We start from the raw sequence: 23,646 nt of genomic DNA, 5'->3' as shown, positions 1-23,646 counted from the left end.
TCCAGAGGTGAGCTAGCTGTACTGAGTGGGCCTGGAGGAGCTTGGCAGTCAGCACAAGGCTTTGCAGTGGCATTAGAGGAAAGGGAAACCACCCAGAAAAGCACAAGGAAGACAGAGAAGCCTTAGGCCTAGGCACCCATGGGTCCTGGAGTGGGTGGGGAGGCTGCTACTGAGGGGCTGGACAGCATCAGATCCCTTAGACGAGAAATTGCATTGTTTATATGGGGCTGGGCTAGTGGGGGGAAGCAGAGTCTGAGGAAGGGGTGGGGGGGTCTGGAAAGGTAGACGGAGGGGCTGGAGAGTTACCCACCGAAGCAGAACTTATCAGAGTGAGGGCTGGCTGGGACACCTCGGGGCCCGGACATTGTGGAGGTCGAGAAGTTGCTATGGAGCACAGCCGCAAGCTGAAGCAGGGTGCCGGATACCAGGCAAGCCAGTTGCTAGGACCATGCGTGTCCCTGCTGCGGACAGTCACTCCTTTCTTCCAGAGGTTTGAGGAAAACCAGACACATGGGCACCTCTGAGGTGGGCACACTATGTTCATATCCCCCCACTGGGGGCGCCCGCTCTGTTCAGAGGTTTGGGGAAGGCCAGACAGACTGGCATCCCACTGAGAGGGGGAATTCATGATCTCCAAGCGACTCGCCGGCCTCGGTGGATACCCCTTTTGGGGGCTGTGCTCAGGGGCAAACTGCCTGACACACTCCCCTTGGTCTATAACAGAACACGCAGGCTCCGTTTCTTTCCCTTCCTTTCTTCTGGGGGGAGAGCGAGAGCAGGCAAAGCCCCCATGCTTCCCTGCGGAGGAGGCAACAAAAAGGGAGGGAGCATGCTGTGGCCTTGGATTAGATAATCAGGGGTGGGGACTGTTGGGGGTTCGGAGCTGTCTCCCTCTTACTGCCTTGCACGGGCACACATGCATCGCAGGCCCTGGGGCTGCTCCAGAGAACACAGCTGGGTTTGGATGCGCAGAGGGGGGTCAGCCTGTCGGGGCAGCCAGAACGTTATTTGTGTATGTGATTATGAGCATGCTGTTCCTAACAACCTCACTGTTCTGACGGCCTCTCGTACCACCGCAGGGATCCCCTCAGCGCTACCGGGACACGCCGCAGGGTTAACCCAACTGTCTGCGGTGTATCACTGTAACCTGCTCACAGCAGGAGGGAGCCCTGTCTGTGCCCACCAGGGGAAAAACACCTCAGCCATCATCTGCTGACAACACAGGCGCTCCGCTCCGGGCTCCAGGAGCCCTGCTCTTTCCTAGTTCAGGCTAGTAATTTACACACCCACTTTGTTACACTCAAATGCCCAGTCCCTTGTCTTCTGGAAACCCGCAATGCATGCCAATCCGCTGCCTCTGTAGAGGCCGTGCATCCCCAGTTCACCGGTGTCACCTCAGTTTAACACTCTCCTTAGCACAAGGCACTTAGATGTGTCTACAGTAAAAGTAAATGGAAGTTTATTTAACAGCGTTGGAGGTAGATCAAATAAAAGTAAGTACAGGGGTTTGGAAACATAAGGTTACAGGTAAAAGAAGAACATACAAGGCTATCTTTAGCCTATGCTTATTAACAAGTTCCTTTCCTGTCTAATACGGTATTTCTCACCCAATGGTCAGTCCTTACTGTGCTTGTCCAGCCGAGAAAGTTGGGACCCCCCTCACAGGAGACCCTCCCGCGGGTAGAGTGTCTCCTCCCTAATGGATAATATCTCGTGCCGTCTTCTTCTCCGATACAGCTACAGACTACTGGCGCGTAGCCCAGTGTGTGTGTCTGTGTGTCCCCTCTGTTCAGAGACTTTCTTGGGGTATTTTGTCTTTGCAAATGCTCAAGCCTGCATCTTGGCCAGGGGCTTGCGCTGGCCCCATGGATATTGAGTGAACTCAGTGCTGACTGCGTCAGTTCTGTGACCTCCCCTGCCTCAGGTGACAAGTTTCACTTCCAGCAGTTTTGGAGCGCAATAGCCTACGTGACATCACTCTGAAATGGTTTCCCGTACGAACATCTCGCAACAGCCACGACGATCAGCTAGTTCTTAGTTTTCGGCAGGGACGCCACAAGACATCCTGCAATGAAACACTGAAAAGACGGTCGGCCACAGGGTAATATATCTGCCCGGGCATGTCTGCACTGTTGCCACTGCGGGCTTCCCAGGGGCAGTTTCTGGAAAGGAGGAAGTGGAGAAGTGAGTCCTGCCGGCTCCTGCTCTCTTCCCTCTCCCGTGTGGAGCCCACACACCAGGCCCAGCTCCATTTGCTCCCTGTGCTCTGTGTACGGGGGGATCCTCCCCAGCCCCTCGCCCTGGCTCCTGATCACACCTGCTTACACCTGCTTACCGACACACTCGTCCCTGTGTCAATGACACTGATACGCAGGCCTCCTTCCTGGGGTCACAGAGAGCGTAGGAGGTGGCCAGCTGGCCTCTAAGTATCTCCTGCTCCGAACACAGGAAATTCTGTCACTACGGTAAATACCCCCAGTGACTGCACAAGGAAAACCGAAAGACACTCGGGGGACCCATGCAGTTCTCTCATAAAAGTCATTTATTAGAACAGCAAACACTTTTCTTTAGTACAGCAGCTGTACGCAGCTAGGATTGCAGTACAGCGTCAGCTATGTGTTACAAGTCACTAGAAATCTAATAAGCATCACGAACATCATAAAGAACTGGGAATATAACGACTATGAAAAACGAGTCCACAGTGGCCCGGCAACTGAGTCTCATAAGAAATTAAACAAATAACAGATCAGCGTTGTCCCGCAACACAGCTCTTCTGTAGCTGAGATAAACTAATAGGTTTAAATGAACAAGATAGCACCCATTCAATAAATTAGGTAAACTTAATACTAGAACAACAATATAACAAATAAGAACATTCTAAATAGAATGGTAAGCACTAAAAGGAAATGATTATCTATTTACATATGTCTTTTTGCTGGAATATTATTCCATTAGCTTCCCCTCCCACCCCATCCCCAGTTCAACTAACTATGTTTTTTCAACAAACCCAATTGCTTGGCAAGTTGGCAAATGGTTGGGCAACAAAATGGAATCTTTCTCCAGCCCCTGAAACTAATCTAGAGAGTATCATCAACCAAAGGAAAGCGTAATAACATGCGGCATGCAGTTTCTTCACTACAGAAACGGTAAAAGTTAACGTTCTGGCATTTAAACACAGTGGTAATCATCTGTCGTTTTTACATGTGACATTTGTCTGAATTACCAGAAAGTTAAGTTTGTGAATGGAAGCAGAATGTAACTCGAGTTGATGTTAGGCACAGGTAGGCATGGCAACAAGCATATTTATTCCTGAGAATGTGAATGCCATGGACTGTGATTCCAACTCTCTCTTTCCTCTTCTTGCTCTGTTCTCTCCTGATCCCCAAGTGATGCTAACCTCAGAACAGAATGAATCCTCTCTACGAAAAAAAGGACACTGTCGGGTGGTTTTTTAAGGCTAGGTTTTCGCTGTAGCTATAAAAAAATAAATGCTAATATCAAAAGGGCCAACTGCAGGCCCTGTGAGATATGGCAGCATTGTGTCAGCTGGCACCGTTATGTAGAGTGCAGATTATAAAGCCACTAAGTGGGTGCAAATGCTTGTATCAAGTCCTCTCGCAAATCCACACTGCCTTGCAGTGCTTGGGAACAGGAGGATGGTAAACAGCCCGGTCCACCTACTGAGCTAAACAGAAAAGCCTTTGGAAATGATAAATTATAGAACCAGAGCTGTTCAATTAACATCTAATTATTCTACTGAAACCAAGTGATCATCACATCAGAAATGTAATTATCTTCTCAGGCTACCTATCCATCTTAATTACAGTGGTCTGATGAAGCCCTGGCAAATCTCTTGGTATTTAAAAGTAATATCTTTGGGCCAAATCCTGCCCAGGGATGCATTGACTTCAGTGTGAGCCACATCCACGTGTGAGGGAAGAATTTGGCCCTATCTGCTATAATAGATATGATGGTCTCCCAATACTTGATGCATTCCACCTGGCTCTGTATAGACTAACTGGTAATCCAAGACCAATGTCTACAAATATGCTTGAGGGTGCTCTACAAGAAAGGCCACAGGGAAAGTAACATCACCGGAGGTAATTTGACTGGCATCAGAAAATGCTTGCCCACCAAGGGTCCTCCCCCTGCTCCCAAGTCTCTCCTTGGTTTCTTTAGACAGCATCTTTTGTCTGATGTATAACTCAGTCGAAAGTAATTGGAAGGGTTTCACTTGCGACGGCAGCAGCTAAACTGGTCAACAGCAACCACACTGTTATGAGGAAATGAAAAGCCCACATTTAAAAATAATAGCAAATCAAACCAATGACCCAAACCGAAAAGCTGACACAGAATAACATCTCAGGCTAGCTAGGTACTTTATCAGCCAAAAGATCTAAACAGCAAAGCAAACACGCACAGTACAGTGCCAGAGAGTCGCCAAGCGGGTTTGCCGTGCGGTCGTGGAGTACAAAGACTGGAGAAGGCCAGTTTCTTCTCTTCTCGTTTTTGTTTCTTTTTTTGGTTTTCCAGTTACCAGCTGACCAAAGATTCCCCGGCTCCTAGGAGGTCTCTTCTTCACAAAGTAAAGCAGCTCTCTTGACTCATCCTGAGAAAAGGCAGCTGGCTTCAGTAGTCTCATCACTGCATGGATGCCCTGGACGTATAGAATTCAGGGACCGGCAAACCAGTGTGGAGAGTCACCTGCAACGACAGCCCGGTTACCAGAGAGCAATCGGCATTCTTACGCACCTGGGGCTAAATCCCAACTTTGCTTACGTGAGTAAGGGGTCTAAACACCCCGTGCAAGCAGCACCGTGTGCAGCTGGTGTTCTGCTCTGGCATACAAGCGTGCCCTGGCTGCTCTGCTCGACCAGTGAAACAGGCTGCAGGCCACGGCGCATCAGGGCTGTGGCGGACCCGCAGTCCCTGGAGCATGCGTACGGCCATCAGCAGCGCATGTAGCGGCAGCAGGAGCAGTGTGAGAGGAGCAGCACAGAGCGCTCGGCAGGACACGCCTCTGGTGTCATTGTGGAGGCGCACGGGCTCCCTGCCTGGACCTGGCTGATAGTGCACAGCTTGCACCATTCTCATCCCGCGAGGATTCAAGCTCTGGTTCCCATCTTTAAAAACCACCAGTCTTCCAAAACGCCCAGAGGAATCTGCAGCGAGGAAAGGTCCTCGCTGGGATAGAGGGCAGCCAAGTGTATCACTGGGAGCCCTGGGCCCCTGGCCATGCATCCTTCCCCTGTAATATTCATCGTCTCCATGCTTCTCCTCCTCGTCCCCTCGTTTGGTATTCCCTGCTGCTGCCTCATGCCCAGTGGCGTGTTCGCTGCCTGCTCCCCCTTGTACCCGTGGCGCCGAGAACACCAGAGATGCTCTCCTGACATCTCTGGCAGGCCTGTCCTGACACGGTGCCTTTAATTCCCACTCATCTTTCCATCCCCGTGCAGAACCAAGAGCAGGACGCAAGGCAAAGGCCACAGAGCAGGAAAGGCTGGGTGGCACCAGAAGAGCATCACCCACATGTGGTCGGTAATCAGAGGAGCAGGGATCACATGACTGGGTGCACTGAGCTCCAGGAGGAAGGCTCTGGGGGGATGCTGGGTCCCTAGAACAACTGTGGGCTCCAGAAATTCTGCCTGCTTCCCTGCCCTTAGCGCCTCTGCTGTGTTCCAAGGCATCACTGGTCACCGCTGGTCTCCGGCAGCAGCAGGTCCCCTGGTACCATTTTCTCTGGGCGGGAATACAGACATGGGAAGGGGCTGTCCCCTCATTGATAACTGAGCATATACAGATGCAGCAATTGCGTCAGAACAAGGAGTATGCAATGGAGAGGATTTCAAAGGCACAAAAAGGAATCAGGCGCCCAACTCCCTCACTCCCCTTTGTGTCTGTGACAATCTCTGCAAATACACGGGAGAGAACTTTCTATGCACAGATTTCACTACAGATCCAGGGAATACAGAAGAGCACTTCTCTTTCATCTGTTAGGACATACGTATTAGAGAAACCGATATTTGCTTTTCTCTGGAAAATGACTGACAAAGAGAAGACTTCATCAGTCAACCAGAGAGATGGCCAAACCACTGCTGGATTTCTGTTTAGGGAAAATAACCCATCTGGTTGTTTGAAGGGTTAAAATCCATTGCTGATGTAATAACCTGGTATATGGATTTGTGTACAGGCCCGAAGTCCAGAGTTTGGTCAAGAGGTCAGAGGCGTAGCAATAGCTAAGAGAAAGCAGAATAACCAAAGATAACCTTGCTTTTGCAAAGATATGCCTGGTCAGCAAATGCCAGATGTTGGGGTCAATAATTGTGTCTTATTCAAAGTTGCAAATAGAATAAAGAAGCCCTGTTTCTGTTGTGTTAGTTTCTTCTGTAGGGAGATGTTCTTCCCACACATCCAACCTTGAGTTTATAAAAGGTTCAAACATGCCAGTATAAGATATGGCCTCCTCCCACCTCCCTTTCCCAGGAACCAATGCCTGCCTTAAAACACAAATAAGCAACTTGAAAGACAATCTTTATTGCCATATACTTTCACTGTTTCTTTGTTTTTAACCCTAGATGTGTATCTGTTGGACAATCAAAGGAGCTACTTCATTCCTATGGACCCCAAATTGAATTCAATATATATTCTGTACAAATACATTTATTAAAGTACTAATTAAATGCTAAATGTTAATTTGTTAACTTGAGATCATGGGCGGAGACATTAGGTAACCTTTTGACCATTGGCTACTGTGCTATCATGTCTTGCAGCTAAACCTATCTGGGGGTGTGGAACTGCCTACCCTGTCACTTTCCCCGCCCATGGAAAATCCATATATTCCATTGTAATCAATTGATTGACAGTGTCTCTGAACCTAATAAGCGAGGTGACACTCCGTCAGCGCTGTACGTAAAAAACTCCTATGCTTGATCTCTACTCGGTGTGGATTTATGTCCTTCTTTGTTCTTGTAATTGGCTGACTTACACTCTCAAAACCTATAAGGATTGCCAGTTTTTGTGAGCAGTGTAACAGAGTTTGTAGCTTGCTTTATTGTCTAGATCACTGATATGCATACAACTGTGTAGAGTTGTCCCTTCTCAGATTTATTCTCCTTTCTGCACAGTTTAATTCTCACATTCATCATGGGAAGGAAGCATAACTCATTTCTTTACTTTCAAAATAACGTAGAGGTTTTAGAGTCAAATTTATAAATGAGTTTATCCAAAATAAAGTCTTCTGAATCCTAACAAAGCCATTTGAGTTACTCACACACCTTTGGGGGAAAAGGATAATGAATGTCTTGAGTTTATGAGCAGTACTTTTATCAGCATGTCCTTGGGCTTCTCTATTATTTGGGGATTTTAAACGTTACCTCTTCTATTGATCTGTCAGGAAGCAATGGGGTTTGATAAATATTCTCTTCTCTTGGGACAAAGTAAAGGATGCAGAGATGGGAATTAAACTCATATATATATTGTATATTTATATCACACCCATGTACACATACGAGTACCACAGAGTGTTGAACACACGGTCACGGCTCAATATAAAATCATAATGTTACTGAGGACTGTGTTGCTTAGCAATTTAATAATGGTATTCAGAATAATCACCAGAGTCTCAGATCTCCATAAAATCAGGTTAACGCTGGATCAACTGTGAAGAAAGGGCCAGGCTACGGTTCTTAGAGCCTGTGGGGCACAGAGATGGGGGATGCCCTTTATTCAGGCATAATGCTACCCCAGTAGATGGGAAAAATTCAATCACCAGCTGCATTCGCTCCGCCCCTAGAAAACGGGACGCAAAGGCTCCTCCCAGGGCTGCTCTCCTGCCACTACAGGTATGTTCCTGGGCAGGCTATGCCTACAACCTGCCCAAACAGCATGGTGCAGTAATGTTTGCACTTCTAGCCAATTCCCCCTTTATGCTCAAGGGCCTGATCCAAATCCCACTGAAGTCAATGGGACTCTGATTCATGGGTGCTGGATAGAGCTCATGGCTGCATTGTGTCTCTCTCTCCTGCCGAGGGAAGGTTACCTTTGATGTCCATAATATAGTCCCAAATAAATAACGGAACCTACCACGTGGGCACCTCATCAAACTGCCTGAAAGGTCCTGACTTAACCGATTCAAGCTTATTTCTTCCTGGCATCTTCTAGGAAGATTTTAACAAGCCTTTGGCAATGGTGCAGCGCTCAGAGAAGCAAAGGGTGATAAAGTGGGCTGACCAAAACCAGGCTCAGTGAGTGTCTGCCGAGTGAATGAAACCAATAACGCTCTGAAGAGGACAACAAGGGGGATGGAAGCAAATAAAAATTGAGACTAAAAATACCAGAGTAGCTCAGAGCAAGACAAATATTAAACAGTCTTCCAGTCTTCATTGCAGAGATAGAGTTCGTGAATGGTCAAGAACTCAAAGGAGAGCCTGTGTTTGAAACTGCTGTGTGCGGAACAGGAAGCAGAACATCCTTGGTATCACACAAGTGCATTTTAATAACTAGTGCGATTCCTGGAGGATGCTGATAAACTGAGTGGCCAAGCTCCTCTGAGCCAAAGGCAGCGGCACTCCTGTTCTCCTGCCATCCATGGGAGAGAAGAAGTATAAGGAACAAGCTATGCGCTGTCCAAAGGCACATCTTGACGTCAGTGGCTCACCAGTGAGCTGGGTCATTACATTTAATCTTCCAAACTGCCCTGTTCCACAAAGGCTCTCACCCCTTCTAGCAGCTGCTGAGGTTTTTCTTACATTGCTGAGAACGCTCTAGCGGATAAGAATGGTGCTAAATGTACAGAAAGGCGGGAGGAGTTCGCCATCAAGTTCAGATCTTTCATACGCTGCTGTTGTGAAACCGCTTTGACAAAGCACATACCTGCACATTCCTGTTCAGACTGACGGCAGGGAAGAACAGGCCCTCCATGTTCTCAAAAGCCACAGGACCTTGCTGATCTTCGTTGATGGAAAACGTTAGGGTCCTCCTGGTTAAGTCAAGGAGCACTCCAACCGTGGCACCTTTTGTTATTCCCCCTTCGGTCCTGTTGGGGAAAGAGGAAGTCAGATGATGTGCATCACTTAATGCCATCACAGTCCTTGCTACAGAGTTTGTACAGAATGGCTTCCCTGAAATGCACAAAACAACACCCCTGATCAGAGCCGGATTTACACCTTACGCATCGCTAGGCACAGCATCTTCAGCGCCCCCACGCCTACAGCTGGCCTTTGTGTTCCACAGTTTTAGAGAGGTATGGCGCCCCTAGAATGCCGGCGCCCCTAATTTGAAATCCAGCCCCGTCCCTGATTCCTGGCAGTCTTCAGTGAAACAGTGTAGTCTAAAAACACTTCAAGGGACAAATACACGTGTACACACTAACTGCACAATACTGTAGCCTAGTGATGATGGGCCAGATTCTGCCCCTTAGATACAAACACGGGGCTCCCATTATCTTCAACGGAAGCGTCTGCAGGGAGGTGTGTCTCAGGGCGGAATTGCGCCTCAGAGGACAATCACATAGTTTGCAGAGACTTGGGAAAAAACTGGCTTCTCTGAACTTTTAAAACAGCGGCTCAGCCATTCATAAGGAGTCACCTGGGAAGTCAGTGGGCGTTTGCCAGGCTGAGGAATGAGTATGGATCCCCGAATTTGGCCCAAACTGTGGATTACTGAACCCAGGATAAAAGAAGTAAGGCAACCATTACACAATCAGAGCATCTCCGGGAATCGTACACACTAGTGCCGTAAGACTGTGCCACACGCCAAAGTCTGGTGTTCCACAACACATAACGAACATCACAGTCTATCACCACTTTTAAAATTCTAGTCTGTATTACTACGGAGTCTCACTTTTCACTTAGCAGCTGAGGCCCTGATCCAGCTCCCATTGCAGTCAATGCAAAGACTCCCAAACCCGATGGGTGAATCCCAAGGGCCATAAAATAGCTTTGCACTGTACAGGGAACTCTTGTTCCCATGTTAAGATTGAGAGTAACAATGGATAGCCTAATGGACCCAACTTAATACCATTACACGTTCCTCCACCGTATGGTGCCCGCAGACACTGTCCCTTGTCCCTTTCCCTCCAGGTAAGGAAGGGTCATAGGGAATTATGTGGAGGGAACATGTAGGAGACACAAAAGGGTAACATGCTGTCACTTTAAAAGTACGACAGAGCCACAGGAGCTATGAGACCCCCTCCAGAGTGTATTCTAAGATGGTTGCACATGCCAGTCTCATCTCAAACACAAACACAACCAGAATAATTCTCTGAGCTCAATGCTAATGGCATCCAGGTGGGTCTCACCCACCTACAACCCCCTAGGTTGAGCAGGGCACGTCCATCTACTCATCTGGTCTAGTGGTGGCCAACTGCACTCAATTGTTAACCATACGCTACCAGTGACAGGGCAGAAGAGCCTGTGGGAAGAATGCACTGCTTACAAAATAAGCGTACAATCCTGACACACTGGCCTGCACGGATAAATGGAGACAGAATTTCTACACCTCAGCACAGCACTCTGGATGGTATAAAAGTGATACAGGTTTATTGGCAGGAGTGTGGGATGAGTGCATTACTCACGGGTGGTGAAATGTTCTGCAAGGATAGACGGATGAATGTTCAGAGGACTAGGAAGCAGAGATAGACCAGGATCATTTCATTCTTAGTACAGTAGGTGAAGAGTTCTTGTAGCAGGTACAATACCAAAGATGCCTAAACTGCCCCTAGTTTACGCTAAGCATAAGGACTTCACTTTAGGCTCTAGGGAGCAAATCCATTCCCAGTGTACATGTGTGCAGCTGCCATTGAAGAGTGGCTTACATCAGGGTTGAGTTTGGGCCTTGATCTCTGAGAGAAAGACAGTCTAGAGAAGACCTGATTCCAGGGTTTGTGGCATACCTGTTAGTGTGTGAATTGTTGTGCATGAACCAGCTCCGGTTATTGTCCACATACATTGCCCAGGCTTTGTCGTCCTTTCCTAGCATGACATCCTTGAGGACATCAACACGAGCCACGCCAAAGGCCGGGTCTGGGTGGTTATCGTAACGATCGATCGACAGCTCCCAATAATGGAGCCCTTTGGAAAAGCCAGTTTTCCCCAGCACAACCCTGTCATCATAGCTGTTACAGGTGACAGTCAGGTTGTCATTGGAAAAGAGGATGTCAGAGTGTGCAGAGCCGGGATCGAACGAAAACCAGGCCACTGGAAATACACAAAGGATAGTGGTTTAGTATGGCTGAAACAACCCATTCCAGCAACAAAGCCACACAGATGGGATGAGAAGCACCATGCATCACCTTGCAGGAAGGAAGCTCAACCAGCAGTGGGCTTAGGCTGTGCTTATCACTGTTCTCAATGGTAGCAGATGACAGAACGAGGAGTAATGGTCTCAAGTTGCAGTGGGGGAGGTTTAGATTGGATATTAGGAAAAACTTTTTCACTAAGAGGGTGGTGAAACACTGGAATGCGTTACCTAGGGAGGTGGTAGAATCTCCTTCCTTAGAGGTTTTTAAGGTCAGGCTTGACAAAGCCCTGGCTGGGATAATTTAACTGGGAATTGGTCCTGCTTCGAGCAGGGGGTTGGACTAGATGACCTTCAGGGGTCCCTTCCAACCCTGATATTCTATGATTCTATGATTAAGTACAGCAGGGAACTGGCTCTCTATAAACTCAGAGGAAAGTAGAGAGAGACTGGACTGGCTCAGTAGAATTTACCCATGGGAAAAGGTCTCCTTGCTCACAAATGATCCCTGCGGGCATGGAATCACTGATGGAGGCTATTGATACCTGGGCCTGGCAACTGGCAAACCAGCGACACTAGAGTCATGGAGCCTGATCGTGCAAACTTTTACACAAAGGTTGGGGGGGTGTTCTGGTCTAGTGGGTAGGGCACAGGCCTGGGATGCTGCAGAGCCCATTTCTATTCCTGGCTCTGCCACTGACTTGCTGTGTGACCTTGGGTGAGATACACTGCTTCCCTATGTTCCTTCCCACCTGTTGCTGGTCCTATCTATTTAGCCTGTAAGCTCTTTGGGGCAGGGACTGCCTTTCGCTACATGTTTCTACAGCACCTAGCACAATGGGGACCTGACTTTGGTTGGGCCTCTAGGTAGCAGTGTAATACAAATATCAGTAATAGTTACTCTTACGACTAAAGATTACTCATGTGAGTAATGCTTTGAGGTTGAGTGTGGGAAGGAGGATTAAAGATTAGCAGACACTCTGTGTGAGTGTGCGTGAGGGGGGGAGTGCTTGCAGGTCTAGTAATCAACAGCACACACAAAAATCTACATGGACAGACAGATTGAACGACACCGAGTAACTTCCCTAGTGAGCCCTCAACCTTATTTTTATAAAATCTAGTTCATGTGAGCTCTGAAAAATGTTGAGAACCTCTAAATACACTGCGACTTGGATACAGTAAACCAGACAGATGGAACATCACTTTTTTGACAATACACAGAGTAACAGAATTTCATAAACCACTAGCCACGTTTCATAGGTGATTTGTTCTCTCCTGCGGCCTGTGCATTTACTGTAGTTCAAATGTGAACTGACATATCCACAACACAGTCTCACACCTGGGCCCATATTCTCACCCAAGGAAACACTGCTTGAAAATAAAACAGATTTATTCATTGCTTTGCTGAGTCTTTTCACAGGCTAGCTTGCTTACTGGTTTTATAGCTCAATATAAAGGGTTCCATACCTGCCACCAGTTTTTTAATGTCAACTGTTGTCATTCCAAATGAAAGGCATGCAGGAAAGAAACAGGAAGTAAAATTGGCATTTATTAAAATAAAGAATTCAGAAATATATTTTTGATCACATACTTTTCCATGTACTGCAGGAATCATGTCCTGAAATTTGTTTATACACAGACTCACCATGGGCCTCCACTGTAAATGAAGTGCACTTTAAACTACACTGTGCATGAATCAGTTGGTGAATTTAGCTGAGGTGGGTCATCTGAAAAGGGTTTGCTTTTTCCAAAAAGAATTAAGGGGCCTGATTTTGCAAGCTGCAGAGCGCTTGCGACTCCAACAGAAATCGCCAAGAAATGCAGATTTTCAGCACCTGTAAAAATCAGACCCAAATTCCTGATTCAGCCAAGTCAATGTCTAACTTTGAGTGCATGAATAATCCAATTAGCTTCAATGGGACTAATCATGTACTTAAAGTCTGACACATGCTTAAGCACCTTAGTGAGGTACAGTCCAAATGTATTTTATTTTAAGGATAAAAGTTTGATGGGGAGTCCATTTCCACAGCCCAGTTTCAGGTTTCTCTTTAAAACCAACAAGTGGAAGAACTTAAAATTCCTTTAATACCAAACCAAAATGACTGTTCCTCATTCAAATCACTAGGATGGCATTTGAGAAACAGGGTGTAAAGTAGGAAACAGTCTTTGATTATAGTGAGCTGTTTATTTACTTTGTCAAAAAAAGGCTTAATGTAAAAATAAAAAAATGACCAACAAAGTATGAACCACTTAATTGTAATAAATATACTTGCCTAATTGAGAGTAAGGCGCTGACTGTGTCTCAAAATTGCACCCTATAAAGAGATACTATATTTCACACATCAAAGCTAAGACGTAACAACCAGTCTCACAAAAAATACTTGTAAACACTTACAAAATTATCCATTCGATCCGATCACTTGAGGCCTGATTCATTAAAAGCCAAAGACCATGTTCAAGATTTTCAGAAGTGACTAGTGATTTTGGAAAAAGAACAGGAGGACTTGTGGCACCTTAGAGACTAACAAATTTATTTGAGCGTAAGCTTTCGTGAGCTACAGCTCACTTCATCGTGAGATGTAGCTCATGAAAGCTTATGCTCAAATAAATTGGTTAGTCTAAGGTGCCACAAGTCCTCCTTTTCTTTTTGCAGATACAGACTAACATGGCTGCTACTCTGAAACTAGTGATTTTGGGTACCCAATTTAGAGACTCCTGGAAGGGGTCTGATTTTCAGAAAGAGCTGAACACTTGCTCGCTGACAATCAGGACCCTTTAAAGTGTCACTGGGTGAGAACCTAAAAACCAAAAGTACCCAAAAATCGGTGGACGCTTTTGAAGATCCTGGTCTCTATTTTCATAAGAGTCCAATGGATTGTACTGGCCTCTGAAAAAGAGCCTCTAGCAGCAAAAAGAAAACTTTTTCCCCATTCAGTAAATCTCCTTACGCACGGCACGTTCAAAAATACTGTCCACAACTTCCTCTGGGGAAAGAAATCAGAACAAGATGGGTAGACAGCATCTGACGTAGAGAGAACTTTCTCCAGCGAGAATATCTAGTTATTCTGCAAAAATAATTTGAAATCTACCCCCCCCGCACAAAAAAGAGCACGTGGATTAAGGTTGACCGAGCATTTGATCACTTTTCATGTTAACGTAGGTGAGTTTTATGTAGCTACATAACTCTAGTTTAGCTATTGCCATATTTTAAGAATAATTATGCTACAGGTCCTCTCAGAGAGAGCTAAGCATCATTATACGACATTACACTGAACATTTACTGATGGCATTTGGTACTCATGAAAATTAGAGGCTGATCACTGAGCAGAGCCAGAGTGAGTGTGCACAGGTGCCATGCAACCTCCTTCCATGGTTCCTGTGACATATCCTGGAGCTCCCATGTTCAGCCAGGAGACTGCTCTAACTACTAGCTGCAGACAGCTCCAAAGGGCTGAAACAGGGGATTGCATAGTGTAGGAGTCCACCCCCATCTCCTCTTTTCCCCAGCTTCACTGATGGCCGGGGAGGACGTGGTGTAAAATCCTCCATATTGTCTGCGTGCGAAGGAAGGGTTCTCCTTGCACTGGGGTAATCTGACTAGGGTCATTTACGTCAACTCTACAGCCAGATTCTGCCAGCATCACAGGGCAAAGTGGCTGCACCGCACCAGAGAATTGGGCCCAAATGTATCTATTTTGATAAAGACGCTATTGTAGCTTCATACAAACTGTTCTTCCCATATTAATCCTTAGTGATTTGTCGAGACAAGGGGATATCTTTGCCCCGGGGGGAAAGAAGAACCAGCATGGGAGTGATGCGATCCCATTTTGTCAGACTATGTTAGGGCTGGACTGCTCCGGATGGGCCTGTGACTGGTTTCTATTTGCATGTAAAAAATGGAGGTGTTTTCTCTGTGCCAATGTTTTCCTCTAGCACATTCACACCGGTCCCTCCAGTCAGGGTACATCTTGTGTATTTCTCATTGAACCTCACGCAGCACTTAACTCCTGCTGTGTAAAATGGTGCAATGGTAGCTGAGGCAGTTTTAATGAATCATGCCTTGTGTCCCCTTCCGAAAGGGTTGTTTTTTTCCCCCAAGGTTTCTGGGGTCGACTGTAATACAAATTACCCATCAGCAGGACAAATAAGAACAAAGTGGTCAGATGTGTTTGTAAAAATCCAACTCCTGTCCCCCGTTCCCACCCGCTTCCCAGACCTCAGCCCGTGATCCCGAAGATACACGCTCCACATACAGGTATTAATCAAAGCCGTTACAATAGATCTCAGTACATTGGACACAAAGTCAAAACGTCCAATAACAAAGCATAGTTCAAGCCAGCAGCAGTACAATGAACAACAGAAAAGCACAAAGGAAGAAAGGTTGCTGACAGGGGGTAGGGGCCCCTGTATGTTCTGGCAACGGTCATGCTGCAGCATTCCTCAATCCGAGTTGTGAGATGGAAACAAAATAAAAGGGACCCCACTCTCCCCTTGCTTAACCAGAGTAAGTGGGGGGTCACACCACTGGAGTGACACTGGTTTAAACCTGGCACGATGGGAGAATGAGGCCCTGGGATCTTAGAAATAAGAAATGTGCAAAAAATTGTTCTCCATGATTACGAAACAGCTATGCCTGCCGCTCCTTGTGCTAGTCGCTGTTCACCGCAAGGCAAAGGAGACTATGGCTGCACTTTGCACAGTGAATCAGCCTAAACTTTTGTCACAATCCACTAAAGCAAGGAATATGGAGGCAGGCAGGGTACCTGGTGGGCTGTGCTTGTAACCAACTGTCCTGCACGCTACTCAGAATTTTATTCATGTTCTTATTTCCTCCCCCCTGCAGAAAAAGAGGCTTTAAATATCAGAGGGCCTGATTTTGCCAGGTGTTGAGCACCCACCACTCAAAGTTAAGTCAGAGGGAGCGGTAGATACTCAGCAGCTTTTAAAAAGGGACTGTACCGTCTTCAGATGAGAAGAGTTGTGGCTATGACCCACTCAATGCCCTGCTTGCTTTTGTGTTTGTTAACATATCTTTTTAAAAAGGTCTGTTGGGTCGAGTCTTAAAAAGAGTTGCAATGAACAAATCTTACAGCAGCAGCTGGCTTTCCTGGAACCTTCCCGTATCTCCCCAGCATTCCCTCAGAGGCTTGTGCTAGGCCTATTCCCGTAATTCCAGCCCGGCTCCTCCCTTGGTCATAACAGCTATCACATAAGGAATTCTGCACTGCACCGGGGCTTGCTAATCAATGCCGTTAAATGACAGCGACAATGGTATTGTTGTTACATAGAAATATACACCACAAAGCTACATCATCCAAATTCCCTTCACTTCGGGAGCAGGCCACTGACAAACAGAATAACGTGTCCCCCTGGCATATGAATGTCATGGGAAAAAAACAAAACAAAACAAAACAAATACTTCAGAGCTGCCCAAAAGCACAGATCAAGAGGAAATGCCAGACGTGCTCGGCTCACCGGCTGAATTCAGAGACTGCAAAGAAGAATGCAAGCTCAGCGGGTGGGACGAGGATCTTAGCTCAAAGTAGGATCTCCCCGAGAAGCTGGGTTGTAGATTAAGTGTGGAGGAGAAAGGACTCATTCTACGGAGCTGAAATCTTTCCAAAGGCACTGGAAAAGGGAGGGTCTGTTCTTCTGACTCTGTGTCTAAACGTAAGATCAATGCAAACCCCACATCAGAAATCTGCGGGCTGACTTCAAACCATTACCGGAGCCGAGCCCCCGGTGCAAAACACAGACACTTTAGCATGCATAGGCTCAACATGTGTGCTGGGCAGGAGGTCACAGGAAGTTCTGGAGCACAGATATCACTCAGTAATACCGTATCATTGACACTGTGACCAGTAAACATATCTGGATCTTCAAAAACATCCTTGTGGAGCTGAAGACAAATCTGATCAGCGTTTCTTAGGCTAAATCCTCTTTGTAGCAAATCCTGGAAGGTGTCACAGTAACGTATCCCACCGCAGGAGATGCACATCTTACCATACTTAAGGCCCAGCAGATGTATTTTAAATGCTATCACATACTCTCTTGTTCATTGTACTCCTCATAGGAAAGGGCATGCTGCGCAGGGTTTGTGTTGGGCTGGTAACCTGTCAATGCAGTTCTGCAAGGCTGATCTAAACTGTGTTACTAAAAGTGCCCTCAAAAACCCACCTTACCCAAAGGTGGTACAGGATGGTGTGTTCAACAACATCAAAAGAGCCATACTGGGTCAGACCAATGGTCCATCTAGCCCAGTATCTGGTCGTCCGACAGGGGCCAATGCCAGGTGCTTCAGAGGGAATGAACAGAACAGGTAATCATCGAGTGAACCATCCCCCGTTGTCCACTCCCAGCTTCCCATCTTGGCTAACAGCCATTGTTGGACCTATCCTCTATGAACGTATCTAGTTCTTTTGTGAACCCCACTATAGTTTTGGTTTTCACAACATCCCCTGGCAATGAGTTCCACAGGTTAAGAGTTTCTGGATAACTCTTTGTATCTATCAACACTGACACCTGATCCTTCCAATAGGAGTTTTGTTAGGAGTTAACCCTGTGATCTGAAGGCCTGATCCAATGGCCACTGGAGCTTCTGGGAGTCCTCCCATTCACTTCAATGGGCAGCGGATCTGTCTCACAGTGACTGCAGGCTACCACGCTGTGTAGGTGAGATTTCATTGTCACACCATGGCAATCCAGGTCTTTTGTGACCACCCTATTCTCAAAGTGCACTGTCATTATCCTCAAAAAGAAAAGGAGTACTTGTGGCACCTTAGAGACTAACCAATTTATTTGAGCATAAGCTTTCGTGAGCTACAGATCACTTCATCGGATGCATACTGTGGAAACTGCAGAAGACATTATATACACAGAGACCATGAAACAATACCTCCTCCCACCCCACTCTCCTGCTGGTAATAGCTTATCTAAAGTGATCACTCTCCTTACAATGTGTATGATAATCAAGTTGCGCCATTTCCAGCACAAATCCAGGTTTTCTCACCCTCTGCCCCCACCCCCACAAACTCACTCTCCTGCTGGTAATAGCCCATCCAAAGTGACCACTCTCTTTACAATGTGTATGATAATCAAGGTGAGCCATTTCCAGCACAAATCTATCAACTGCATGAAAAAACTTGTACAGATACAGACAGACATCATCTTCCTTTCCAAATGCAAACAGATGGACATCGTACCAAAAGGACTGAAGGTAAAAAATCCATTACAATCTACATACCACACAGACTATGCTGACAGCTTGTGCCACACGCTCTCAAAGAAACTGCGGAATCACCTGATCAACATCCCCTACAGCAAACAGGGAAAGATAAAGAATGAGCTCTCAAAAATGGATACTCTCAGAAAAAACCAACCTTCCACACAAACTTCCTCGTGGCTGGACTTTACTAAAAATAGACAAGCCATTTACACCACACACTGCTTCTCTACAAAAGAAAAAGGACACTAAACTTTCTAAACTACTACATGCTACAAGGGGCCACAGCAATGGTTCCCTCAACCCACCCAGCAATATTGTTAACCTATCCAACTATACTCTCAGCCCAGCAGAAGCAGCTGTCCTATCTCGGGGCCTCTCCTTCTGCCCCTCCACCCCCACGAACATGATACAGTTCTGTGGTGACCTAGAATCCTATTTTCGATGTCTCCGACTCAAGGAATATTTCCAAAATACCTCTGAACAACATACTAATCCACAGAGGCCTCCCTACCAACATTACAAAAACAAGGATTCTAGGTGGACTCCTCCTGAAGGTCGAAACAGCAGACTGGACTTCTACATAGAGTGCTTCCGCCGACGTGCACGGGCTGAAATTGTGGAAAAGCAGCATCACTTGCCCCACAACCTCAGCCATGCGGAACGCAATGCCATCCACAACCTCAGAAACAACTCTGACATCATAATCAAAAAGGTTGACAAAGGAGGTGCTGTTGTCATCATGAATAGGTCGGAATATGAACAAGAGGCTGTTCGGCAGCTCTCCAACACCACTTTCTACAAGCCATGACCCTCTGATCCCACTGAGAGTTACCAAAAGCAACTACAGCATTTGCTCAAGAAACTTCCTGAAAAAGCACAAGATCAAATCCGCACAGACACACCCCTGGAACCCCGACCTGGGATATTCTATCTACTACCCAAGATCCATAAACCTGGAAATCCTGGGTGCCCCATCATCTCAGGCATTGGCACCCTGACAGCAGGATTGTCTGGCTATGTAGACTCCCTCCTCAGGCCCTACGCTACCAGCACTCCCAGCTACCTTCGAGACACCACTGACTTCCTGAGGAAACTTCAATCCATCGGTGATCTTCCTGATAACACCATCCTGGCCACTATGGATGTAGAAGCCCTCTACACCAACATTCCACACAAAGATGGACTACAAGCCGTCAGGAACACTACCCCCGATAATGTCACGGCTAACCTGGTGGCTGAACTTTGTGACTTTGTCCTTACCCATAACTATTTTACATTTGGGGACAATGTATATCTTCAGATCAGCGGCACTGCTATGGGTACCTGCATGGCCCCACAGTATGCCAACATTTTTATGGCTGATTTAGAACAACGCTTCCTCAGCTCTCGTCCCCTAACGCCCCTACTCTACTTGCGCTATATTGATGACATCTTCATCATCTGGACCCATGGAACAGAAGCCCTTGAGGAATTCCACCATGATTTCAACAATTTCCATCGCCCCATCAACCTCAGCCTGGTCCAGTCCACACAAGAGATCCACTTCCTGGACACTACAGTGCTAATAAACAATGGTCACATAAACACCACCCTATACCGGAAACCTACTGACCGCTATTCCTACCTACATGCCTCCAGCTTTCACCCTGACCACACCACACGATCCATCGTCTACAGCCAAGCTCTGCGATACAACCGCATTTGCTCCAACCCCTCAGACAGAGACTAACACCTACAAGATCTCTATCAAGCATTCTTACAACTACAATACCCACCTGTGGAAGTGAAGAAACAGATTGATAGAGCCAGAAGAGTTCCCAGAAGTCATCTACTACAGGACAGGCCTAACAAAGAAAACAACAGAACGCCACTAGCCGTCACCTTCAGCCCCCAACTAAAACCCCTCCAACGCATTATTAAGGATCTACAACCTATCCTAAAGGATGACCCAACACTTTCACAAATCTTGGAGACAGGCCAGTCCTTGCCTACAGACAGCCCCCCAACCTGAAGCAAATACTCACCAGCAACCACATACCACACAACAGAACCACTAACCCAGGAACCTATCCTTGCAACAAAGCCCGTTGCCAACTGTGCCCACATATCTATTCAGGGGACAACATCACAGGGCCTAATAACATCAGCCACACTATCAGAGGCTCGTTCACCTGCACATAAACCAATGTGATATATGCCATCATGTGCCAGCAATGCCCCTCTGCCATGTACATTGGTCAAACTGGACAGTGTCTACATAAAAGAATAAATGGACACAAATCAGATGTCAAGAATTATAACATTCATAAACCAGTCGGAGAACACTTCAAACTCTCTGGTCACGCAATTACAGACATGAAGGTCGCTATCTTAAAACAAAAAAACTTCAAATCCAGACTCCAGAGAGAAACTGCTGAATTGGAATTTATTTGCAAATTGGATACTATTAATTTAGGCTTAAATAGAGACTGGGAGTGGCTAAGTCATTATGCAAGGTAGCCTATTTCCCCTTGTTTTTTCCTAACCCCCCCCCCCCCCCCCCAGACGTTCTGGTTAAACTTGGATTTATGCTGGAATGGCCCACCTTGATTTTCATACACATTGTAAGGAGAGTGGTCACTTTGGATAAGCTATTACCAGCAGGAGAGTGGGGTGGGAGGAGGTATTGTTTCATGGTCTCTGTGTATATAATGTCTTCTAGCAGTTTCCACAGTATGCATCCGATGAAGTGATCTGTAGCTCACGAAAGCTTATGCTCAAATAAATTGGTTAGTCTCTAAGGTGCCACAAGTACTTTTCTTTTTGCGAATACAGACTAACACAGCTGTTACTCTGAAACCTGTCATTATCCTGATGCCTGCCCCGACAACCTTTCCGTACGTCATAGGCAGGCAGCTGTGAGCAGAAGCTCTCGATGAAGCTGAGAGCATCCCTTGCCTGGTGATTCTGAAAGCTTGTGATAGCCATGGGAAACCTAAGCTCCAACCCTTATTCTAGTTTGCTTACCTTTCAGAGGACTTCATGGTAACCTGCTCCACCAGAATGGGCTCCAAGTCATTCAGAGCCAGCATGCAGCAGCCCATCCTAGCACAAAGCCTTACATGATAATTGGGTCTTACGATGGGGCCTGGATGCAGCTTGGTCGAATGAGAATATCGAGCTGACAGAAAAGGCAGAGGGACGCTGGGCGATAGCGGAAGGGAAGGAGGAGATGAGATCTGAGCATAAGGGTCTGCAACATGTACACCTGCCTTGATCTTTTGTGTCTGCCAACCCTCCGACAGGGTAACAGCTTTGGAGAAGCCCGCTGTGCTGTCAGACTGCTCCGGCACTCAGTGTCTGGATTAAATTCTGCCCTCACACAGAGTCATGCTGTCACACTTCCGTTAAACCAGATCTAAGGTCTCCATCCCCAGCAATACTGCTCCCTACTGCGGAAGGCAGGTTGCCAGTCTGTCCTGTTGTGTTCTAATCCTCACCTTCTGCACTGCTCAGTGACTCCGAGTTACCTCTTGCCTGGCCTGTCCTTTGCCCTCAGGAAAACCGGCTGTTCGTGTGAGGGTCTGCTTGTGTCCTAATCAGATCTGAGCCGTGCACTGGAACCAGGCCATTCTCTAAGGCCTCTCTTGGAAGCCGGTTTCACTGGAGCTCTAAAACTTCTATGAAATCACCTACTCTGGGCACCACAAAGATAAGAAAAGACAGACCGAAAAATAAACCGGGGGCGGAACCTCATCCAAGGATCTCATCAGCAACCAACGATAGAAAATTAAGTCTGGCTAGTCCACATTTACAGTACCAATGCCCTGTAAACCTGCTAAGGGAGGGTGACATAAATTGTTATCCGAGAACAGACAGGAGACATGTCTGCTTGAATACCTCTTTCTAGGGCTACCCATACAATAACCTGCCACCAACTTGGGGAGATGAAACGATCTCAAGCTATCATGCAGCCGCAACTGCGCTCAGTTCCTTGCTAACAACAGCAGACAAATAGCTGCCATTTTTAGGTCGGATGGTTAAATACAGAGTATGTGGCTCTTCCTGTCTGGGAAACAAAAAGGCGACTTGGAGAATGTTTTTGCTCATCTTGTGGGACTGTCTGCCTAAAATGGCTCTGAGCAATTAACATCCTCATAGCTAGGAGTCCATCCGGCCCTGCTGCAGGCATCTAGCATGACCCTTAAAAGAGCAAATTGTAATCTCTTAAAACGGACAGCAAAATTGCCCTTTCAGACAACCGAGAGCATGTTTATGAGGATTGCCTGTCTGTCAGATTTATGAGGTCCCTACCACCTTAGGAATCTATTGCCTGGGAACAGTCCCATTGGCTTCGAGGAGCACTCTCACGCGTGTGCTTACAGCTAAGCAGGGGCTGAAGTACGGAGCTGGATCGAGGCCTACGTCTACAGATGCTGTGACACTTGAGCTTATTACCCTTGCCCTGTTCATAGATACTCGAATCCCCATGGAACCTGCCTTGAAACTCAACATTTTTACTTTACAAAACGCGCCCTACCAATCTCCTGCAGCTTGGACCGTCCTATTCTTCATGCAGGGTGAAAGTGCCCAGAGAGATGCTAACACACCACTACCTCCTCCCCCCGGTGAGGTTTCCCCAGATCGTCCCCTCTGAGCTGCCTGCCCCACTTGCTCCTCACACTGTCTCCCTGGTTAAGGGAGAAAACTTATTTCACTGCTCCTGCGGCTGTACGACAGGTCGTGGTGGGGGCGTGGCACGGCACATGGTTCCCTAGGTCTATTTCAGCGTGCACTGACGTCAACAGAAAGACTCACCTTGACTTCAGTGGATTTTGAATCAGTCCTTTTATGCCAGAGCTGGAAATCAGTAATTAAACAAATGAACCAGACCTCCAAGTGCCTTCAGCCGAGCAGTTAGTAACGAGTTACTAACGAGATTAACAACGGTAACAGCACGGCCTTGTTCCCAACCATCTTCTTCTCTTTGCGCCTTCCTCTTCTTTTCTTCTCACTTCCCCTCCTACTAAAATGCTCCAGCAGTTTGCGGAGCAGAGCAGAAGGGAAAAGCACTCTGCCAAACCCATGCTCATGCAAATCTGCACTCAGCAGCCCAATTCTGCGGAATAGGCCAGAAATTAAACCCCAAACCACTTGTCAGTGCAGCAGGGGTCTGTTCAATGATTCACTCAGATACACTTAAGCTG

The 23,646-nt window shown here is 46.8% G+C and overlaps 1 protein-coding gene across 16 annotated transcripts in view; it reads right to left on the bottom strand.

Annotated features, from left to right (window-relative positions):
- Positions 1 to 2,524: 2,524 nt before the first annotated feature.
- The window catches only part of TRIM9 (tripartite motif containing 9), a 128,635-nt gene continuing 107,513 nt past the window's right edge, over positions 2,525 to 23,646 (bottom strand). For 4 of the 16 annotated variants that reach the window (XM_073350161.1, XM_073350162.1, XM_073350163.1 and 1 more), the window contains exons 8-13: positions 16,711 to 16,899; positions 13,509 to 13,550; positions 12,703 to 12,726; positions 10,892 to 11,195; positions 8,872 to 9,034; positions 2,525 to 4,704 (exon numbers count right to left, since the gene is read on the bottom strand). In XM_073350161.1, the coding sequence (XP_073206262.1) occupies positions 4,642 to 4,704; positions 8,872 to 9,034; positions 10,892 to 11,195; positions 12,703 to 12,726; positions 13,509 to 13,550; positions 16,711 to 16,899 (785 nt within the window). In that variant the 3' untranslated portion in view covers positions 2,525 to 4,641. Of the gene's footprint in view, positions 4,705 to 8,871; positions 9,035 to 10,891; positions 11,196 to 12,702; positions 12,727 to 12,880; positions 13,071 to 13,508; positions 13,551 to 16,710; positions 16,900 to 17,417; positions 17,531 to 23,646 lie in introns of those variants that run through there. The other 12 variants (XM_073350165.1, XM_073350167.1, XM_073350168.1 and 9 more) reach the window with 6 other exon arrangements.

This window comes from Lepidochelys kempii, chromosome 6, assembly GCF_965140265.1.
Source record: "Lepidochelys kempii isolate rLepKem1 chromosome 6, rLepKem1.hap2, whole genome shotgun sequence".
Lineage (NCBI taxonomy): Eukaryota > Metazoa > Chordata > Testudines > Cheloniidae > Lepidochelys > Lepidochelys kempii.
The sequence above is the reverse complement of the archived record's forward strand: the minus strand, read 5'-3'. Positions and strand labels throughout refer to the sequence as shown.